Source organism: Nomascus leucogenys, chromosome 25 (genome assembly GCF_006542625.1).
Source record: "Nomascus leucogenys isolate Asia chromosome 25, Asia_NLE_v1, whole genome shotgun sequence".
Taxonomy (NCBI): domain Eukaryota; kingdom Metazoa; phylum Chordata; class Mammalia; order Primates; family Hylobatidae; genus Nomascus; species Nomascus leucogenys.
In genome coordinates, this window is record NC_044405.1 from 18,076,731 (window position 1) to 18,099,782 (window position 23,052).

At 34.9% G+C, this 23,052-nt stretch overlaps 1 protein-coding gene across 17 annotated transcripts in view; it reads right to left on the minus strand.

Moving 5' to 3' along the window:
• SYNJ1 (synaptojanin 1) overlaps positions 1-23,052 on the minus strand; it is a 99,366-nt gene that overhangs the window by 45,261 nt on the left and 31,053 nt on the right. For 9 of the 17 annotated variants that reach the window (XM_030806142.1, XM_030806141.1, XM_030806139.1 and 6 more), the window contains exons 5-14: positions 21,802-22,027; positions 20,947-21,030; positions 15,018-15,079; positions 13,684-13,780; positions 12,457-12,626; positions 10,642-10,723; positions 8,192-8,344; positions 5,344-5,509; positions 3,029-3,052; positions 27-218 (exon numbers count right to left, since the gene is read on the minus strand). In XM_030806142.1, coding sequence (XP_030662002.1) covers positions 27-218; positions 3,029-3,052; positions 5,344-5,509; positions 8,192-8,344; positions 10,642-10,723; positions 12,457-12,626; positions 13,684-13,780; positions 15,018-15,079; positions 20,947-21,030; positions 21,802-22,027 — 1,256 coding nt within the window. The remainder of the gene's footprint in view (positions 1-26; positions 219-3,028; positions 3,053-5,343; positions 5,510-8,191; positions 8,345-10,641; positions 10,724-12,456; positions 12,627-13,683; positions 13,781-15,017; positions 15,080-20,946; positions 21,031-21,801; positions 22,028-23,052) is intronic. The other 8 variants (XM_030806133.1, XM_030806147.1, XM_030806140.1 and 5 more) reach the window with 2 other exon arrangements.

A 23,052-nucleotide genomic window follows, 5' to 3' on the forward strand; every position in this document is an offset into this window, starting at 1 on the left:
CTAAGTCCATATTATAAAAAGCCAACCTTGAAACTCCTGGATGCCAGCTAACTTGGGTGCATCAAGAAGCCAGTCAGTGAGTGTCTGATTCTTAAAAGCTATGCTGCGAAATTGCTTCCCACCATTCACATTCCAGGTTCCGACACATACTCGAATTTTCTTGGGCTTTGAATATTTGTAGAAATTCTCACACATGCTCTTTAGTACTTTAGAAGATGCTAATCAAGACAAGACACAACAGAGTTTTAGCTGCATCAAACCATTTATAAAAATTGATTTTCATAACGGAGATATGATGTCCACTGGAAAGCACAATCATTATCACAAGCACAAACAAGCAAAAGATACACGCACAGGCACAAAAAAAGATCAGCCTTCAATGCAAAGCCCGGTATGAGGCAATTAACCAACACATCTTTAAAAAAAAATAAAAAAGTCAACATTAAATACAACAGCCAAAGTAAAAAAAAAAAAATACTACACATACAGAATTAGTGCAGCAACATGCAGAATAGTTCTGTTTCAATGAAGTGGTACATTAATGTACAAATCCTATGAACGATACATTTTTGGGAATATAGCAATTAACTTTCTACAACTTTCATTAAGAGTCTGGTAAAAATATAAATTTTATTTTTCTCCAAACAAAAACATTTAAGAACATTTACATTTAAGATTGTAGCTACTGACAGGCAGCTTGATGAATAATGGCTCCTTGAGAAAAATACAAGCTGATATTTCTGAAAATGAAATCACTACTAAATGCTTCCCATCTCACTCAGAGTGGAAGCCAAAGTGCTTAAACAATGGTCCACAAGGCCCTCAACAATTTGTCTTGTTTTTCCACCCTCATCTTCCACTCTCCCTGGTGCACTCATTGCTCAGACACTGGCCTTCCTGCTGTTTCAAAAACATATGAGGCCTGCTTCCACCACAGGGCCTTTGCACTGGCTGTGCCTACAGCCTGCAACACTCTTCCTGCACATCCTTCAAGTCTTTACTTTCCAATGAGGCCTTCTCTGACCACTTTATTTAAACTGCACTCTGCCCTTAACTTGCCATTATCCCCTCCCTGCTTTATTTTTCTCTATAGCATTTATCACATTTATAAACTATGTATTTTATTTATTTATCCTATAACTGTCTCCCCTCATGAGAATGGAAAATCCATGAGGGCAGACATGTTAGTCTGTTTTCTTTATGGGAATACTCCTAGTAACTAAAAGACTACCTGGTACGCAGTAAGTGCTCAATAAATAATTGTTAAATGAATGAATGTTCAATACATTTTGAATCCTCAATCTCTCTTTTTTTTTTTTTTTTTTTTTTGGTCTACAACCCATCTTTTCCCTTTTTAAACCACATTCTATCTTGGTTAAATTCTCAGCATAGAACCTTAAAAGCACCTCAACCTAAAAACAGAATCTGTACTTAATTGGTAGCTAACCGGTAACAGGAAAAGGACATCAAAACTATTTTACCTTTTACCACATGATCTTATTTTATTATGATATTATCTTAGGATACCAAGATATAGCAGTCTTATGAGGAAATGAGAGTGAAAAAGGCGAGTGACATCTTAGTATTCTTGTAAAGATAATTTTGACCTGTGGAACTGCTGATTTAGATAAGTACATCCCCATTGTTTCCAGGGGCAGATATGCAGATATCTCACCATCTAGCTGTTTGCTTTGATTGCTTGTATAGAGGTCTCTGGGTGGTAATGAAAGCAGATTACTTGTCTGGCCTGTTGGTATGGTTAATTCAAAGCTGACTGTACCTAGATAAAAATAATTCTCTACGATTATGGTTTATCATTGCTCTTAAAAACTGAAGTCACTGCTTGTTGTTACCAATGAGAACATAGCTTCTACAATCCATTCTATATCAACACACAAGTTCTATAATAATTACATGGCTTAAAATATTCAGCAAGACAATGAACTGTGTGAATAAAAACGTACTGCCTCACTGTATGAACTAATAAAATCAAGTCAGTTTTTAAATGAAATAAAAAGGTAAAAAATAGTCCTAGTTTATTCTTAACTGGTGGCACCTTAATGTGCTTAAAGAAACAGTGGGTCAAAAAAATAAAATAAAATAAAAAATTTTGAAAAAGAAATGAGTCTATGCTCAAACAACAGATGTCCATCCCTAAACACCATACCATTTCAGAAAATGGTGTTCATTATATAACTCAAAAATATATCTAGGTGCTCCCTTCCTCTACCCCTCCTGAGAAAATAATCAACAGCTTCTCAAAACATTCAGAACAATAACTAAGCCGAACAATTCTTAAGTGATAGCAAATCCTTTTCAACTAAATTTCTGGCAAGAGTTAAGCTTTCATTCCTTTTGCCACAGATTCATGTTTAAAGACAAGATCATAAACCTTGCCCAGAGAATGAAGACGTGAGATTCCTAGGAATAAATAGGCAAGAAAAATAATAAATAATCTTTAGGTCTTACACACTTAACTATTCTTTGTTAGACATCTTGGCACTTTTTAAAATTAAAATATTTCAGATCATATTTTAGTGCAAGTCTATAGTTTCGAAACTATTTCATTCACAATAAGGAAATGCAACAATGCCTTCTTAAATATTATATGTGAGAAACACTGTTGAGTAGTCGTAAATATCACAGATGGCACTCAGAAATTAATTCGAAGTAGTTACATCTGGATTTTTTTCCATCAGCCTATTAAGAGTAAGCGTAACACTAATAATGTTTGTTCAATGAAATGTAAAAGTGAAATTAAAACTAGCTGAATTATCTTTAATTGGAATTAAGCAATTGCTACAGGAAGACAAAAAGCACTGCACATTTTCTTCAGAATGAAGTACTTAATTTTCTCAAGCTTGAAATTCTTTTCTCAGATTAAAACAAGATATCAATTTATCCTGTTAGAATCTGATGGCAAAATGAGAAAGTTTCCAATTATATGGCCTTATTTGTTTACAATATCAACTTCAGAAAAAATAAGAAAAAATTGCTTTTATTTATAGATTGATTTTCTATACTGTACCTGACTGTAATGTCTGTTCAGAAACTATGGATGCATGAAGAAGAAAACAAAGAATCATTAGTAAAAACAAGTTACAATTAAAATGTAGAGTATAGTGACAAAACATTTTGAGAAGACCTCACTTAAGTCAATTTGATGACTTTATTTTTTCTGATAGCTATAGAACATCAAAGGTTACAAATAAACGACAATGATTGATACAAACCTTCTGCACCTAAGAGAAATCCTACAGTGACTCAGTGATGTCCACCGTTTCACCATCAGAAGCTCCTAGGCCTGCTCTTCTAGCTGCTCCTGTGTGTATGTTATGCATGCATATGCACATGTTTGAGAATATTATGAATATAAATATGAAAACCTAAGAAGATGGAGGATGTTGAAGATATGGAAGATACTGCCCCAATAACACACCTTTTAGTATTCTTTCTGGGACTTAGCAGTTGATAAGTACAATCACTTCAGCTATAACAAGAAAAATGCATTCTAAAAACATCACCACGCTATGCAAATTTTGCCAATTCCCACAGCCACAGGGCTTATGGGAAAAATGGGGTTAGGGGTACCACATTCAAAAACTTCAACAGTAACACACCAAAAAAGATAGGAACCTCATAAAAATAGTAGCAAGACATTACACATGTTAAATGGTTATGAAATGCATGAATATAACCATTAATAAGGCACTTCATCTTGAATGAAGTTGGCTTGTAGAAATGGGCATCAGACAGAGTGCAGTTTGTAATGTGAATAATGGAGAAAGGGATATCTGAAATTCGATGAAAAGTTGAAAGAACAGATGTGAATGGGTATGGCTCATAACACACAGTGAACTGAGGCAGGGGAAGATGTTTGAGGTGTGTGTGCATATGTGTATATGTGTTTTATATGTTGTATATATTTCTAGCCATCTTAGTTCTGCTGGGTGCACTTTTCTGCATTTACCTAGTGTTGCTTCCCAGCAAGATCACGCATAAGCTCATGCAAAATTGGCCTTATGCTCAAACAGTTCCCTAATATATCATATTGGAACAAATTCCCATTCTCAGAACAAGCTTTACAGCAGAACTGACTGTACTCTTTTTTAAAGGTATTATTTTACTTCTAGTAAAATGTGCAGGAAACTAAAAACACTAATGCTGAAGTTTGGGGATTACATAGGTCCCTTGCTTCTCCTCTTCTTTCCTTCAGCCACTTACTTTCAATTGTTGCTTATTAATGCCTCCACATCAATGTAGGCACAGGTGGAAAGAGGTGACAAAACACAAATCAGTCAAGTCTCTACTTTCGGAAGCCAGGAAGAAAGCCTGAAGTTGAAAGTAGTAGCTAAGATCAGACATTTTTTGGAGTTTTAGTAGGTCTAAGTTCCCTAGCCCACTTACAGGTCCCTGAGGAACTGTCCGTAATTAACTACCTTTAGGCACCATGCAGAATTCTGAAATAATCCATAGCCTATTTGACCAAGTAATTAGCCAAGAATACAATACTTGATGCAGAAACAATTTTCTCCCACTTGAACAGGGAACATTAAAATGTTTGGTTTAGGGCTAAGAGAAAAAAAATTTGTTTTTCAGAGTGCTAAAAAGTTAAAATGGAAAAAATTTATTTTGTCAATTATACCTCAATATATTTTAGAGAAAGAAAAAGTAAGTATAATCTATTAAGTTCTACAATGAATGTTGAGTTTTCCCATCATGTTACTTTTATGTGCTCACTGATAGGAGAAGCTTTTTTTTTAAAAGACACAGTGGAAGGTGAAAACCTATTCTGAAGGCCATATATTTATTTCAAATATTAAAATTGGTAATAGCAGTTAGTGCCCAATAATTAGCACTACTTTAAATTGTTAATATGATTTAATGCTTATTCAAACAATAGCAATTAAAAATTAAGACCAAGTTACAGAAACTTTTGGGGTAGTGATTTAAAAAATAACCAATATAGGCATTAGTTTTCCCAGTAAAGCATTTTTCTCCATGATTAGATTATTAAATGCTGTATTACAAGTACTAGCTGAATATTCTATGAAATACTGCCTTGTACAAAGTTAACAATGCTTAATTATTTACCCTCTCAATCATAATCTATAGAAGAAACCATGCATGGGCCTCAGTTTACAGCTTAGTAATACCACTGATTGTACAAACATTTTAAAACAGACAAACTTCCCCTGGAGAATGTAATTTTCAAAAATCACCTTTACAGAAATCCCTTCGAAAACTATTTTAACCAACTAAAAATTCTGTGTAAATAAGTTTACATTTACCTCTTGGACTTTTAGGAATATAAATAACAAATAAAATATAAAGTGCACATACCACGCAAACTTCCAGTAGTTAAAAGTGCTCGAGCTTTGTCAGCTAAATCACTATTCAGAGTATTTCCCAGTAGCAAAACATCAATGGCCTCTTGCTTGGAGCTGTCAAAGAAGTTATTCTGAATTGTTCGGGTAACAGAACGAGCACCATCTTTTAACTTTCCAGCCTGTTGAGAAAGAAAGGAGCGCAGATTTTCATTTTAAATATTACTGATTTTACTCAGTAGGTATTTTGAAATTTTAAATCAGTTTTATATGATTTTAGTATAAAAAAGGACCTAATCATTCTATTTTGAATATATAGTCATGACAATTAAAATGCCTCCAACATGTCACTGTTACCTTTCTTCTTTTGGATTAAAGCTCTGCACAAAGAAATGAAAAAGCTCGGTGCTACAACCTCATCCAGTAATGAAATCTAGAGCAATAAATGTTTAAAATTGCTTATTACAAAGGAAATAAACTGAAGTGAACTTATTTAAAACAAGAAAATTCCTTCTTACAAGGTAATTTGTAAACTTGGGGATAAAATGGGTAAGGAGAAATGGGAGATAAAAGAAGATACACTGAGCTTAACTGCCCCTAGAAAAACTTCAAATTACTTTGGTAGTAGAAAAAGAAAATGGAAATTGCTTCCAAATAGCTTACATTAGTTAAAATTAAAACTAAACCTAAGAATGAAGGTCTGTCTAGTCTCAAAAGAAATTTACAAGTACAGTTCATAAACGAATATTACATGTAAACTACAGTTTGCATATTTTGAGTCATTTTATTGCCCATGCGAAAATACATCATAAGATAATAAACTTATTTCTATAGTGAGAGTTGATTATAACTTTTAATGAATATATATTTTACTTAGGCATGTTAGTTACCATAATGATTTATTTTGATCTTACAAATTTTGATGATTGTCAAAACAAAAAACTTGCACCTTTTAGGAAATAACTTTAGTTTGCAATATGTAATTTTTATTCTTTAAAGAAATAACAGTAACTCGAGGCTTCTTTTTAGAATAAAGAGCGAATTTTCTTAAATGCCACTAAATGAAGAACCAGTTTTCTTCAATGCCATTAAATGAATGCTACTACATTTAATAAGCAATTAATGTTTGGCATTAAATGTTTTCTTTCTATATAATAACATATGCAAATGACATTATTTGAAAAGACACTCACCATTCACATTATCAGGCAATTAATCAAAAGGAACCCAGAGAAAGGAAAAGAAAGAGCAGTTCAGATGTTAGATTTTAGTTCAATTCAGACTAGCATATTTAATGTATAAAATTTTATATCTATATATTATGTTAAAGATAAAAGACCATGGAAAATATATGTAACCTCTGTACACATATTGTAGTCACTGCAGAAATGAAAAGGTAGAAGAATATAAAAGAATATTTTAAGCAATAGTTTGAGAATCAGCTTTTAATAGCAAGAATTATGTTCTTTATTTAAAAGGAATAAATCAAAGTTTAACAATTTGATGTTTACAAAAATAGGGACCAGTTAAGAAGTAAATATTTGTAAAAGTCAATACAAATTATTTCTATGAGTTGGATAAAAGAAACTTTGCAGGTAAGGCCAATACCTCTGGGCAGAGGCATGGCATATTATGACACAGAAGAGGAAGACTTGGAAATTAAAAGAAGACTTGGAGATCATGAATGGTCTTTAAAGAATTTCAGTTGCTATATGGAAGAAGCTGAATGAGAACTATAAAAGTGATAAATGTTCTCATTTCTATTCTTGAAATAATTTGAGAAATTGTGGCGATTTAGAAAGTTGATAAATTCAAGTGAGGCCAGGATCCTTAAAAAGTTAAACAATATTTAAGAATATAAAATAATGAAAACTATCTCAAGTATTGTTCCAAACTCCCTCAATAAGGGCCAAATACTTGAGAAGAAAGTAGTCTGTAGATAATACCAGGAAATAAAAAGTAATGATGAAACAGACAATTATAATTAAGTCCTTTTTTTTTTGGAACAGAGTCTCACTCTGTCACTCAGGCTGGATGGAGTGCAGTGGCGTGATCTTGGCTCACTGCAACCTCCACCTCCCGGGTTCAAGTGATTCTCATGCCTCAAACTCCCGAGTAGCTGGGATTTCAGGTGTGCACCACCATGTCCAGCTAGTATTTTGTATTTTCACTAGAGATGGGGTTTCGCTATGTTGGCCAGGCTAGTCTAGAACTCCTGGCCTCAAGTGATCCACCTGCCTCAGCCTCCCAAAGTGCTGGGATTATAGGTGTGAGCCACCACACCTGGCCCATATCTCACACTTCGTTGGCACATCTTGATAGCCACCTTTCTAAGGTAAGATAAGTAAAAATCAATTATGCCCTAATCTTGGGTTCCTAGTAAGCACTAAATAAACTGTTGATTGACTTATTTGTCCAAGTGATATACGTCACACATCTATTAACAGTAGGCACTGTGTTAAGTGTAGGGAACACAAAGCCAAATAAGAGAGAACCCTTTATTAAGAGGTCTATGGTTTTAAAAATCATATTTGTAATCAAAACAGTACAAAAAGTAAAACAGATATACAAGGGAAATCATGAAAAAAAGAGCAATATATATCATCTTAGTGGATTGTCACTAAATGACTAGATATGTTATATACACATACTTCCCAAACTTAGGGAAATATCTATCTTCCATTTATTCACTAGTATCCACTGTGAAAGGAAGTATCAAAGAAGGCATAAAAGCACATTAAACAGAATTCTAAGACACATCTATTAATTTAAACCATCTATTAACTTTTAAAAGGCCATTTAAAAGCTTTATGAAGAGAGGAAAAAGAGGATATTTTGTAATGTTATGATAGATCTAGATATACCTTCGCTTTCCCTTCAAGAGCTCCAGTTCCTGCATATATCTTACTGATTGAATCACCATTCACGGACCACATTGACCGAAAAACTTCTTGAAAGCGAGTCACCAACTGAGGCTTTTCAGCTAAACCAAGAGCTTCCAACTGTTTAGCTAGCATCTAAAAAAGCAAAAAAGAAATTTTTATAAGTACATTAATATATTAATTGTAATATGGCTTTAAAGAACTACCAGAATCAAACCAAAAACTTATCGTTATAGCACTATTTGGGACTAGATTCTGAAAACATAACAGTTTACTAGGCTGAGTTATTTCCCATCATTTCAATTTTTAAAACAAATTCTGTATCAATGGAAACTACAAGTATTGATAAGGCCTTCTTTCTGGTTAAATGATAAAATTTATCTTATTAAAGTATCCCTATAAATCAGAGTTGTTTACCTTGCCCACCTAAAAGAATTCATCAATCAACAGCCTGCATTAGAATCGAAAAAAATGTTTACTTAGTTTACCTAAACATAAATAACTAAGTCTCTTTAATTTTTGGATTTGGCTTTTTAAGTTTAAGTAATTAAGGTAAAAAATATGAAAAAAAGGAGTTGCTCTTAAATTGTCACAAAATAAAGAAAACAAGTAAAACCTGAATGAAGTCATGACAGCTTTTTATGCATAAATCCACATCGGTAATATATATAAGGGAAGAACTAGGGGGAATACCATGCAAGGAATTCAAGGACCTCTTGGCTTCCACAAGTCCTTATCACATATAACAATAAAAGTGTTCCAAAAAGTTATTGATCTTTGTATGTACGAATTCTAGCCTAGAAATCTGACAGAGTCAATGTTCGATCTTTATCCAATCTGTGTATTTGGAATCTAGTCATATTCTATGCCTTGCATTTTTACTTAACTCTTTCCAATTTACATTTTATTTTATCATGTAAGTATGGTGATCATCCATAATTGTAGAAGAACTAAAAGCTAAAATAAGATTAAAAAAACCTTAAACTGGGTTCATTTAATTACCTAGAGACTTACACCAGAGCTGTTCCTTGCTAGCATGGAGAATAAAACAAAATGAGCCCCAAGGCCTCTTTTATCATTTAAATCTTTCTCTCTTCAAGGATCTGGGCAAAACTGATCTTATTCCTCTACTAGTTTGGCTTTGTCTGTCTTGGTGGCAAACTTTGTAACCTGTCAACCAATTGCTATCCTAGGGAGTTTTCTAATTCCTAACTATCAACAGTGGAGAATCAGCTAAGTCAGATCCTGAAAACTAACATCTGTTATAATTTTGATGAAGAGGTCCAAGTATTTCAATAAGCTTATTTATTATCAGAATCCATGTACATTTATTCAGCCACTTAAAACCAGAACTTGAAACAAATCCAAGGCATGTGATAAACTCTTATCTAAATGAACAACATGCTTGCTTTCATTTTCTTGTCTGTCAAATTTTCTAAATAAATTACAAACAAACCTCAAAAACATACTCAAAAAATCCAAACAGTAAAATTTATTTAGTTACATGAAAAATATATTCTGTAGTAGAGAATTTTATACACTGTACTTTCATTTTTGAGATAAAGAACCTCAGCTGCAAAGTAACTAATTAACCAATACTCAGGTCAAATTTAAGATCATTAACTAGAGGAAATAAGAACACGTAACTTCCTATTGCTGTTTTTTTATAGTATTTGAGAACTATGTTAAGTTCTGATGGAACTAAACGAAGTTTAGCCACAGCCTTATAACCCTAACTTGCAGAGGAGGGAAGACTTAGAAATCTCAGCATTGCTAAATAGTTTGTCAAAGAGTTGAGACTATGTTTATATTAGGCTGAATCTGATGGGTAAGTAGTAAAGAAAAAAAAAAAGAAAAAACGTTGCAAACAGCGAACTTATCAGAGAAGTTGAATTGCATTCATTTTCATTCCCATTAACTATGGCATTTTCATCTGATCCTGTTTTTTTATAGCTACTAATTTGAAAACATCAAACGAACTGGATTGGGTTACAAATTGTCAAAAATATAGTCCTATATAATTGTACATGTGAAAATAGACCCTTCTTATCCTAAAATAGATTTTTAAAAGACAACACAGAGAATAAAAGGCCAAATACACACATACACCCACACCCACACCCACACATATACATTTTCTCCAAAAGACAGGGAAAAAATTGTTGAAATACTATAAACAGCAGATTTTAAAAGGGAGAATAAGGAACAACAGAAGTAGATAGAGAGCTACCTAAAGAGAATATGAAGATCAGGTAAAGGAAATATTTAAATCAAAAGAAAGTTTGGCCAAAAAAAGAGACAGAGATTAGAAGTACAAAATGAAGCATAACATTACATATACTTTCTGGAAAGTAATAAGAAACATAAGTATTAAAAAAGCACTTAAAGAGGCAGTTGATACAAGGCGCATACATTTTAATTTATTCTTTTACCTCTAAGCCAAGAAACGCCTGCACACTATTTGTTCTATCAAGACAATCCAAGCAGTTTGTTCGAACTGTACCACTCTGGCATCTGTAACCAATAAAGTTAAATATCCAGTTTGGAACAAAAATAAAGCTAAAACAAACAGTGAATAATTGAGGTAATTAAAATGTAGCACCCACCTTCCCTCTCCAACTTTTTATTATTACAGTATTCAAATATACAAAAAAAATTATACTGTGAACATCCACATACCCACCATTTAAATTTGACAACTGTTAACATTTTGTCACATATGCTTCATTACATTATCTATCACACACTTATTTTGAATTAGGCCAATAATTAGAAACTAAATATACATTCAGGTTTATGCTTTTACAGTTCTTTGCACATAAAAATATTTATGGAACAAAATTTTTTTTAAACCTAAGATCTGTTATCTCTAATGACTGTGTCTACAGCATTGATGCTAAATAAAATACAAATTGAAAAATTAAAAATTTGAGCTTTCTGCACTAAAGTTTCCCTTAACCTATATTCTGAACTTAACTCTTTTAACATTTACTTTTCTCCTCTATTTCACATACAAAAACTGAATATTTAAATTATACTAAAGCAGACAGTAAACAATGTCTTTCACTTCTATTTGTATTTAATAGTCTTTACTGGCATCAAGAAATATTAAGAAAATGTGGCACATATACACTATGGAATACTATGCAGCCATAAAAAATGATGAGTTCATGTCCTTTGTAGGGACATGGATGAAACTGGAAAACATCATTCTCAGTAAACTATCGCAAGGACAAAAAACCAAACACCGCATGTTCTCACTCATAGGTGGGAATTGAACAATGAGAACTCATGGACACAGGAAGGGGAACATCACACTCCGGGGACTGTTGTGAGGTGGAGGGGGGAGGGGGACAGCATTAGGAGATATACCTAATGCTAAATGACGAGTTAATGGGTGCAGGAAATCAACATGGCACATGGATACATATGTAACAAACCTGCACATTGTGCACATGTACCCTAAAACCTAAAGTATAATAAAAAAAAAAAAAAGTAATTGTTTATAGGTAAAAAAAAAAAAAAAGAAATATTAAAACGTAAGTTTTAAAAGAGAAGCAAAACAGTTTCATATATAATAGCATGAAGTACGGAGCCAGACGAATCCCAGTTCTAACACTTGCTAATTATGAGACTTGCAGCAGATGGAAATGGGCATAATAATAGAGCCTATCCCTGTAATTGTTATTGATACATGTTAAGACTTAAGTACACTGCCTGCTCCATAAAATGCGCTCACTAATGTAACCTCTCATTATTATTTGGTGAATTCTAAAGAAAGAAAAACAAGTTTAAAATCAAGTATAGGATGGGTGAGATGGCTCATGCCTGTAATCCTAGCACTTTGGGAGGCTGAGGCAGGTGGATCACTTGAGCCCAGGAGTTTGAGCCCAGTCAGGGCAATACAGGGAGACCCCTGTCTCTACCAAAAAAAAAAAAAAAAAAAAAAAAGCCAGGCATGGTGGCACACACCTGTAGTCCCAGCTACTCGGGAGGCTGAGGTTAGAGGATCTCCTGAAACCAGAAGGCAGAGGCTGCAGGGAGCTGAGACTGCACCACTGCCACACCAGCCTGGGCAACAAAGTGAGGCCCTATTTCAAAATAATAAAAATAAAAATAAAATGAAATATTTAAAAGATATTTAATTATAAACTTTAATCTTAAAAAGAAAATTTAAGAGTTCAATGTTAAGAATAATTTTTAATTAATGTTCCAATTCAAAGAACAGAGAAACAGAACAGTCAAACCTTTGAACTTCACTTCCATTGAAATAAAAAAATCCATAATCTAGAAACTTCTGGACTTGAGGTTTAAGAACACTGTGTAATTTTTCTGCCTTTCCTCCCTTAACCATTTGATGATAGTCAAAATTCACCATCTGGATATCAGCAGCATGTTCAGAAGCTTTCAAATGACTCTGAAAGTAAAAAGGCAAATATTCATCTAAATGAAAGTAAAAAGGCAAATATCCATCTAAATATTCATCACATTTCATTGACACTGGCAATAAATCTTTTCCCTAAAGCCTCACATACTATCCCTGAGAGATAAGGTGACACAATTAACATCAGTGTACTTAAATAATATTCTCATCTGGCTTAGGAAATAAAAAATTATTTCCAATTGCCAGCATTTTATTTTTACAACACAAATTTAATAACTATTTAGACCTATTATAGAATCTCAAAGTTATCTAAGACAAAGCCTATCAAAGACTGAAAGATTCATATTTTATAACTTCATTCAATACATACAAATATTCTTAAATTTTACCATAAAGTCACTCTGTAAAGTATAATCTGTTTATTAACAATATTTATTTCACAAGATTAAAAAAATAGCTATAAAATTAGGATGCTTTTGGATTTAGGAGATTGAACTTTACAAAATGTTTTCTAATGATCTTAAGTTTATAATCTTATGTAACATCATAATTTATATTAATTCATTATTAATTCAATAAGTGTTCATTAAAATATTTTTTCTTTAGAAGTCAGGCAATTTTGGGGTTCTTTTTGACATGAAATTCTCAAGTTTTCTCTCATCAGTACAAGAAGGTATAGTGTTGCATGTATATAAATGCATCATTCACAATTCCATAGGTGAAAAACAATGACTATGGTTCTAGGAAGCAGGCAAAGCAATCAACAGATGAAGAAAACTGCTATTTCTCCACTAGTGATAGATAAACATTTTTGGCAAGGAGGGTATTTTTCTGTTTCTCTACAAAATAAAAAAGTAGATTAGAAAACAGTGTCATTTGCGTTGAAAGCTTTTTAGAATCCCAATTTCAGCAACATTAGCCTAAATTGTTTCTTAATAGACCCAAAGAGTTCAAGTTTCCAACAAGTACCCAACCTTTTTCTTGGAAGTAATTTACTTCCTGGAAGAATTTGATTACCGTATTATTTTATTTTTTAATACCATTCTAAGTGTTCATGGGCCAGAATGAAGTAAGAAACGACCATACTTACCTGGAAAGCTTTACTTAGCATATGTTCACCTTCCTTAGATCCAAGCAAATTTACTATTATTTGTTTACCATATAAGTTCTTAAGTGTTCTAAAATGCCTATTTAAGAAAGAAAGGAAATAAACACATGTCAAATAAGAAGCCCAATTTTTTCAATAAACAATAATCCATTATTAAATATAACTTACATGGCAGTATTTTAAACACAGAATTGGAAAACTGGGTGCGAATTCATTGTACATGGTCTCAAAGCTGAATTTACGAAAACTCATGAATGCAATTTCCTCTCTGACTTATGGGTATTGAGACTTCCACCCCTGTTGGAGCTGTGGAGGCATCCAGCTTCTGCCCACTCTGTGAGGCTGGCACCAGACAAGACAGACACCAGCCATAAGCTTGACTGGAAAGGCAGTAAGGGCAGATGGCAAATGGCTGCTGCTCACATGTGAGGACATCACATACTCCATTGAGTATTTGGAGGGACCTCCTTACTAGCTCCAGTCTTCAGAAAAACAGGCCCCAAATACTAGTCTTTTTTCTTTCCAGCTTCTAACCATTCCAGAAACTATGTAGAGCAATGTCACACAAAGAAATGTAACATAAACCACACCTATAATGTTAAATTTTCAAGAAGCTGCATTTATAAACATGAAATTAATTATACTTTCTTTAACTCAACATGTCTAAAATATCATTTCAACATGTAATCAATATAAAACAACTACAGCTAACCTTTCAACAACACAGGTTTGAACTGTGCAAGTCCACTTATATATGGATTTTTTTCAACCAAACAAGAATCAAAACTACAGTATTCTTGGCATGCAAAACCCATGAATATGAATGATGACTTTTCACAAGCATGGGTTCCACAGGGCCGACTGTGGGACTTGAGTATGCACAGATTTTGGTATGTGAGGGTAGAACCAATACTCTGAGTATACCGAACATGATTTTACTAATGAGATACCTTACATTCTTTTTTATTTTTATTTTTTAAGGCAGTCTTTGAATTCTAGTGTGCATTTTATACGTGCAGCACATCTCAACTGAGACTGGTCACATTTCAAGTGCCCAGTAGCTACATGTGGCTAGTGGCTGCTACACTGGACAATGCGCCCACAGAGGAAGTTTTAAGGTCAAGAGATCAAGACCCACACTTCCAGCACTACCACCCCCAGAAGTCATAACACTAGGTGTCACTGTCTTTCAATTAAATTAGGAGTCAGAGGAATTTGATTTAAAGCTAAAAAAGTCTGAAATGAACCAGTAAATACAAGCAGTCCCATCGCTTAGCAATATCAAAACTTAAAGCACTATGTAAAAATTGTCTTACCTGTCAAAAGCAGGTGCATTGGCTTCAAATCCCCTTGACATACGGACACGATGAGATCCCACCTTAGACAAGAAAAATATATTTAGTCAAACCAAAAACCAACATATAGACGAAAGAAATATCACTGCTTACAATATCTAACAATTTCTTTGCTGAACACACAGTCGTTAATCAAATAACTGATTTCCATTCATGATATGCTTTTAAAAAAACAAGTTTCAGGGAATTTCCACCCCCCACCTTTATTTTTAAAAAACTAACCTCATAAAAAAAAACTAGAAGTTACATCATTATGAAATACTCGCAAACTAATAGGAATTTTTATTGATGAAAACTATTTTTAAAGGTGTTTTCATATATGTTACTTTGTTTTAAGTTCAAACTACGTGCCCTGTGTAACAGATACTATTACCATTTGGGTAATTAAAAAAACCGAAATACCAACAGGTGAAATAACTTGCTCTCTGAGATCAACATAACCAATTCCAAAAGAGATTCAGATGAGACTTTGTCTCTGACCTAAATTCCTACTCCTCCAAGCTGCCTACCAGTACAAATGTCTATGTGTTTTCTTCTCTGCTATGTTGAATACTCTATTCACCTCTCCCTCACCAAAAGTTCCACCAAATTGAGAATATCATTCCTTCCTGGAAAAGCAGACTTTCCAAGTCAACCTTGCCATCACCCAACTATAGTAATTGCACATTTTGCAGAATCAGAATTTTGGGTTAAGCAAATTAAACAAGATGGAAAATATCTACCTATTGTATATTGTTATAATTTTTCTTTTCTTACATAGGAGAACAGCAGAGAGATGAGGCATAATTGAGAAAGATATAACATGCCAAGAAGAAATATATAGGTGAGACCAGATTATTTCCCTGAACTTCAATTTAAACATTTCTCTCTGAGACGTTGGAATGAAGGTTGCCCAATCACAACAAGGATCACTGAGGGGTGGGCAAAAAAAAGTTGCCCAAAATTCATTCTTGCTAACCTGTGAACAAAGTGCTTTTTTTTGGGGAGGGCGGGGATGGAGTCTCACTCTATTGCCAGGCTGGAGTGCATTGGCGTGATCTCGGCTCACTGCAACCTCCGCCTCCCGGGTTCAGGAGATTCTCCTGCCTCAGCCTCCCGAGTGGCTGGGACTACAGGCGCATGCCACCACGCCCAGCTAATTTTTGCATTTTTAGTAGAGACAGGGTTTCACCATGTTGGCCAGGATGGTCTCAATCTCTTGACCTTGTGATCTGCCTGCCTCGGCCTCCCAAAGTGCTGGGATTACAGGCATGAGCCACCATGCTCCGCGCAAAGTGCTTTTAAAGAGGGTGTAAAAGGAGGGTTGTCAAATCAGTCATGTAATTGGACAAGTAAAACCAGAAAATAAACTCTAATATGCTCATCCAATTCCAAAACTGAATTAACGGTACAGTATTATCATTCATTAAGCATTATCCCTCACTGCACTAAGTCAGATAATCTAATGAGTACTCTGATAACCAGGGGATTCTCTCTTCAATTTTTAAATAAGAAATCAATTAGCCTAATGCCACATCTGTGTTCAATTTCATTTTATAGTACTTAATAATATTCATAAAAGTTTAAAATTTGAAAGACGTATGTCCCAGGACATTAAGCATTTTAGACTGCAGAAAACTCAGAAGAAGTTGATACTTTTTCTTCGGAGTAATCCCAGATTAATTGCCTATCACTCTATACAAGTTCAAGACTTAGCATTTTGTTTACTGATTAACATTTATTTTGCATAATACTGCAACTGTGCATAAGGTGAAAAAAATCCAGTTCTCATGTCTTCCAGGTAATGCCAGCGGTTGTTTTCCACCACTCTGTTCCCCAACACATATATACATTCAGCTATGTATCACAGCTCTCATAGCAATATACTGGCTAGACTAGATTAGATTTTTGTTTTTGTGTTATTAGAGACAGGGTCTCACTCTGTAACCATGCTGGAATGCAGTGGTGCGATCATAGCTCACTGCAGCCTCGACCTCCTGGGCTCAAGGGATTCTCCCACCTCAGCCTGCTGAGTAGCTGAGACTACAGGCACATGTCACTATGCCTGAATGATTTTTATTTTTTTATTTTTTTTGTAGAAATAGGGGTCTATGTTGCCCAGGATGGTCTTGAACTCCTGGTCCCAAGTAATCCTCTCACCTTGGCCTCCTAGACTAGGTTTTATTACTCAATGTTGAAAGAAAAGTTTTACAATAACAGAGCTGTTGCCAATCGTGATAAAAGTATTACTCCAGAAAGTGTTAAGGCTTTAAATAACCATAACTTTACCCAATTAAAAAAAAGTTGCAGCCAGGTGTGGTGGTTCATGCCTGTAATCCCAGTACTTCGGGAGGCCGAGGCAGCTGGATCACCTGAGGTCAGGAGCTTGAGACCGGCCTGACCAACATGGTGAAACCCTGTCTCTACTAAAATACAAAAATTAGCTGGGCATGGTGGCACATGCCTGTAATCGCAGCTACTCGGGATGCTGAGGTAGGAGAATCACTTGAAGCCAGGAGGCGGACGTTGCAGTGAGCCAAGACTGTGCCATTGCACTCCAATGGGCAACAAGAGCTAAATTCCATCTTGGGGGAAAAAAAAAGTTGCATTAAAGGTATTTTTAAAAATCATTTAATTGTGTGATATGGAAAATCATTTTCCATCAATATTACTTCTTCACATTCACATATTTCTGAAATTTCAGCCAAAAATTGGGCGTAGATCTCACAATGTTTACCATTTTTTGACTTATTGATATGGTTTGGATCTGTGTACCCCCTAAATCTCATTCTGAATTGAATCCCCAAGGTTGAAGGTGGGGTCTGGTGGGAGGTGACTGAATCATGGGGGTGGAGTTCTCATGAACGGTTTGGCACTATGCCCCCTTGTATTGTTCTCATGCTAGTGAGTGAGTTCTCATGAGATCTGGTTACTTAAAAGTGTGTAGCACCTCGCTCTTATCTTTCTTTTGCTCCTGCTTCCACCATGTGAGACTCCTCGCTCCCCCTTTGCCTTCTGCCATGATCGGAAGCTTCCTGAAGCCTCCCCAGAAGCAGATGCTGTCATTCTTCCTGTACAACCTGCAGAACCATGAGCTAATTAAACCTCTTTCTTCATAAATTACTCAGACTTGGGTATTTCTTTATAGCAATGTGAGAATGGACTAATAAACTGATATATACTGTAATGTAGTATAATAATATATGATCTGAGTATTATAAGTTATAAATGCTAAAGAATTTCAGAGAAAGGAAATCATAAGTAAAAGGAAAATCACAAGTCAAAGGAAATCATAAGTAAGTTGCCAGCACTAAAAATGTCATTCTTACTAGTGTAACACCTTATGACAATTATGACAATTCTTATAATGCCTCAAACAAATTCATCTTGGTATTTATCTTTTCCATAAAAGGCCTGAGTGCCCAAATGGCAACCTCTCTATGAAGCATCATTATATCTTTGAATCTCTCACAGCACCTAGCATAAAATAACATACACAGGAAGAACTCAAGTATTTAGTGAAGAGATCTGAGTGGCCACTGAAAGACAATAATTCTTAATTTTGGAAGTAGAGGATTCCTGCTAGAAAACTGCAAGGCCTGAAGTTGGACAGGCTGAGTAAACCAGATCATAAGGACATAGGTGCCTAGTAAATCTGACATGCGTAACATATATATCAAAAATAAGAAGACCTGTCAAGAGCTAGCAGGAAGCAGGGCCTAGAGGGACAAGATAGAAAACTGTGAGAATCTTCCAGGCTAGAAGAAATTATGAAAACCTTAACTCAGAGGATAGTAGTGGGAATAAAAAGAAAGTCCCACTGCCTAGAAGAATGCTGAGACTAATAGTAACAGGGCTGCTTTTCACTTGGTCAGGACTGGCTGCTTCATAGCCATTAGAGTAGGATCTTATAAAATAGAAGTTCTTGACTTTGAGTGGTAGAGAACTTGGTTAAAAATGAGGATTCCTGGCCAGGCACGGTGGCTCATGCCTGTAATCCCAGTGCTTTGGGAGGCCGAGGCAGGTGGATCACCTGAGGTCAGGAGTGCGAGACCAGTCTGATCAATACGGTGAAACCCCATTTCTACTAAAAATACAAAAATTAGCCAGGTGTGGTGGCATGTGCCTATAGTTCCAGCTCTCGGGAGGCTGAGGTAGGAGAATTGCTTGACCCTGGGAGGTGGAGGTTGCAGCAAGCTGAGATCGCACCACTGCACTCCAGCCTGGGCGACAGAGCGTCATTCCGTGACGACAAAAAAAAAAAAAAAATCCATAATTTTCCACCTATCATCACATAACATTAGCCAACCAGACTGTATAGGAAGGAAAGTACACAGGAGAAGGAAGGCATAAGGAAGTCCCACTCAAGGAAGATCCCTCAGTGTAACTATTCAGGACGCAACCTTATTGGATCATCAAAACACTGTAATTCAGAACTTCTTATTAAAATAACACAGGCCAGGTACAGTGGCTCAGGCCTATAATCCTAGCATTTTGGGAGGCCAAGGCAGGAGAACTGTTTGCCCAGGAGTTCAAGACCATCCTGGGCAACAAGGTGGGACCCCGTCTCTACAAAAAATAGTGGTATGTGCCTGTAGTCCCAGCTACCCAGCAGGCTGAGGTGGGAGGATCACTTGAGCCTGGGAGATCGAGGCTGCAGTGAGCCGTGATTGCACCAGTGCACTCAAGCCTGGGTGGCAGAGTGAGACCCTGTCTCAAATAAATAAATATATAAATAAATAAATATAAGTAAATTAAATAAATAAAATAACACAAAAACAGTGTAACATAGGGCTCATAAACTGGTTATTAGAATCTCTAACACTAGCCTGTCCCTAAAACAAAAGTATTCACCTCGCTTTTGGTGATATCAGGGTTTCAGCAATGTTCTTAAAGCAAATACTCCAAATACCCACTGCTGATCATGAAAGCTTAGGAGAAGTGGGATTCTGTTGGCATTCTCTCCTAAGGGAAATTTGGGGAAAGATATATCTATTTACGTTATCCCTACAAAGATAAAACAAGTCAAATCGTCTTGACAAGAATTCAAGAATTTTTGCAGAGCAGTAGAAGTGTTAATCCTTGTTAACTCTTAGACTGTCTTAAATAAAATGTTACTAAATAGGTTAAAGTAGTCTGTAATTTTTCTCTGCAATAACCAGTCTACGATGTAAGAGATCCAGCAGTCAAACAAAGGAAGCAAGATTTTTTTTTCTTTCCCTTTTCTCAATACTGTAGGCTGAAGCACCAAACTTACTAGACTATACATATCCAGATCCTAAAGTAAGTACGACATACTTCAAGGACTAATAAATTTTGAATAAAAATAAAATGTCAACAATAGTGAACCCTTATGTGGTGCTGACTGGGGGCCAGGTGCTATTCTAAGTGCTTTTTATTTCATCCTTACAACAACCCTATAAAGTAGGTACTATTAATATTATTCCCATTATACAGACAAGAAAACTGAGACACAGAAGGGTTAAATTATTCGCCCAAGATCACACAGCTAGTAGTGGTAGAGTAAGGATCACAATTAAGAAGTCTGGTTCCCAAGGCTTTGTTTTATTTACTACATTCTTCTGCCTAAAGAGACTAAATCATTATATACTAAGATAAGAAGATAATAAATATGGAATCATGTTGAAAATCAATACACTATAAAGACCTCAAAATTTTTAACACTAAATACAGCAGCTCAATTTCAATGGCTATTTGAAAGAGCATTAAAAGAAAAAATATCTAAGATAATTCCAGAAACTCTGTACTCGTCCAGACCCTTATTTGTAAATCCAGCTAACATTATTAGATGGAATAATGGAACCATCAATGAATTAATAAACTATCCAGAAAGTTTAGAAAATACGAAAATTGTTCAAAAAATAAAAATAACTGAATTTCAAACACATACTTGCAACCCTGGTTGCTCCCAGAACAATGGAACAGATCCTCGGATTTGTATGAAGGAAGAAACTGAGTCATCTAAGTACACAACCTACAGAAAAAAAAAATATGTAAACTATTTCCACAGAAAAGTTGTTACACTTTTATTAGAAAAACAAATTTACTAAAAGCTATTGCATACTAGTTATATTTTATGATCTAACTCTCATATACAATTGTCCAAAACAGGCCACTATACTGGTTTGACTTTTTTTTCTGTTAGCGATATTACTATTAAAAAACTTTTTTTTCTGTTAGCGATTTTACTATTAAAAAATTAGTAAAATTATAAGCATTAAGATTCACAACTTTTAAAAATAAATTCCTTTTAAATCTTAATATTTTGCATACATATCTTTATATTTCATTTTGTTTAGCTCTTTATAACCTAATTTGAAGATCTGTGTTGGGCTGGGTTCATGGCCTGAATTTATAATCATATAGTTTCATAGCCAAAAATATCATAATTTCTAATTTTTAGATGGTACACATATTTGCCATTAAGAGCTGGGTTTAATTTCACTTCACAAAAAAAACAAGTTGTCTAGCTCTACAGCTGAGAATTTTAAAATTCAATACCAAAACACACAGCATTGAGTATGTCATGCTGATTAGTGACATCTTGTTACCTAGATGAAGAGCCAGACCAAAAGAAGTTTTTTTCAGGGAAGCCTTTTTTTAAGGCCCATAAGTAACCAAGAATAATCATAAAACATTATAGATGTTAAAATAAGTTCTGAATCAAATAAAAATCTGTTATTCTAGTATTTTCTGTGCCTCTCCTATAATACATCAATTAAGTAATATAAAACACTATATATACCTGTTCTGTTTCTACAAAATTGGCAACATGACCATCATCATTTGTTCCCCGGACATTAAACCTGGTCCCAGCTCGTTCACAGCTTAATCTTGAAATGAGGCAAGCCTTTGCCTGTTTATGAGCAGCATAAATTGTTCTGATTTCTACTCCTCCACACATAAGACGTAATAACCAGTCATCACAATTCACACCATAGTGTTTGAGATGCAAATGCAAAGACTGATTCCTAATAGGAAAAGAAATAAATGATTAGCTTATGGAATACTAAATAACAAAGTATGACTTTTAAAATAATCTTCTGGAAAATTAATTTAATATTATTAAATTTAAAGGCACAAACAACAAATCATTTACATTAACTATTCTAGGGATCAGAAGATAGGGCTATAAAACGAGATCTTTCAACATGTGATCTATGGTCCACAGAAAAGGAGTATTTTTGTGTTTTTAGTATCTGTGGCCCATTTCTGTTATGTCTTTATATATAAATGTGTTTATAACCTAACTTGTTCCAAAAAGGATTACATATGCATGTCCCCACCACAATTTCTGAAGCTCTACTTTTTAAAAAAAATTTATTTATTTATTTATGTATTTATTTTTGAGACGGAGTCTCGGAATGTCGCCCAGGCTGAAGTGCGGTGGCATTATCTCGTCTCACTGCAACCTCTGTCTCCCAGGTTCAAGCAATTCTTCTGCCTCAGCCTCCCACGTAGCTGGTATGACAGGCATGCACCACCAAGCCGGGCTAATTTTTTGTTTTTGTTTTTGTTTTTTTTTCTTTTTTGAGACAGAGGCTCACTCTTGCCCAGGTCGGAGTGCAGTGGCGGGATCTTGGCTCACTGCAAGCTCCACCTCCCAGTTTTATGTTATTCTCCTGCCTCAGCCTCCTGAGTAGCTGGGACCACAGGCCCCCACCACCATGCTCGACTAATTTTTTGTATTTTTAGTAGAGACGGGGTTTCACCGTGTTAGTGTTAGCCCGGATGGTCTTGAATTTCTGACCTTGTGATCCACCCGTCTCGGCCTCCCAAAGTGCTGGGATTACAGGCATGAGCCACCGCGCCCGCCCATGAAGCTCTACTTTTAAGGCTTGAGTTTTATAAGGCTCTATTTTAATTAATTTAAATTTAAATAGCAAGATGTGGCTAGTGGCTACCACATTAGATAGTGCAGGCATAGGGTTTATCATCGCTCCAAACACTTTTAGCATTCTAGGTAACAGATGTGGCCTGGTTTCCAAACTTTTTT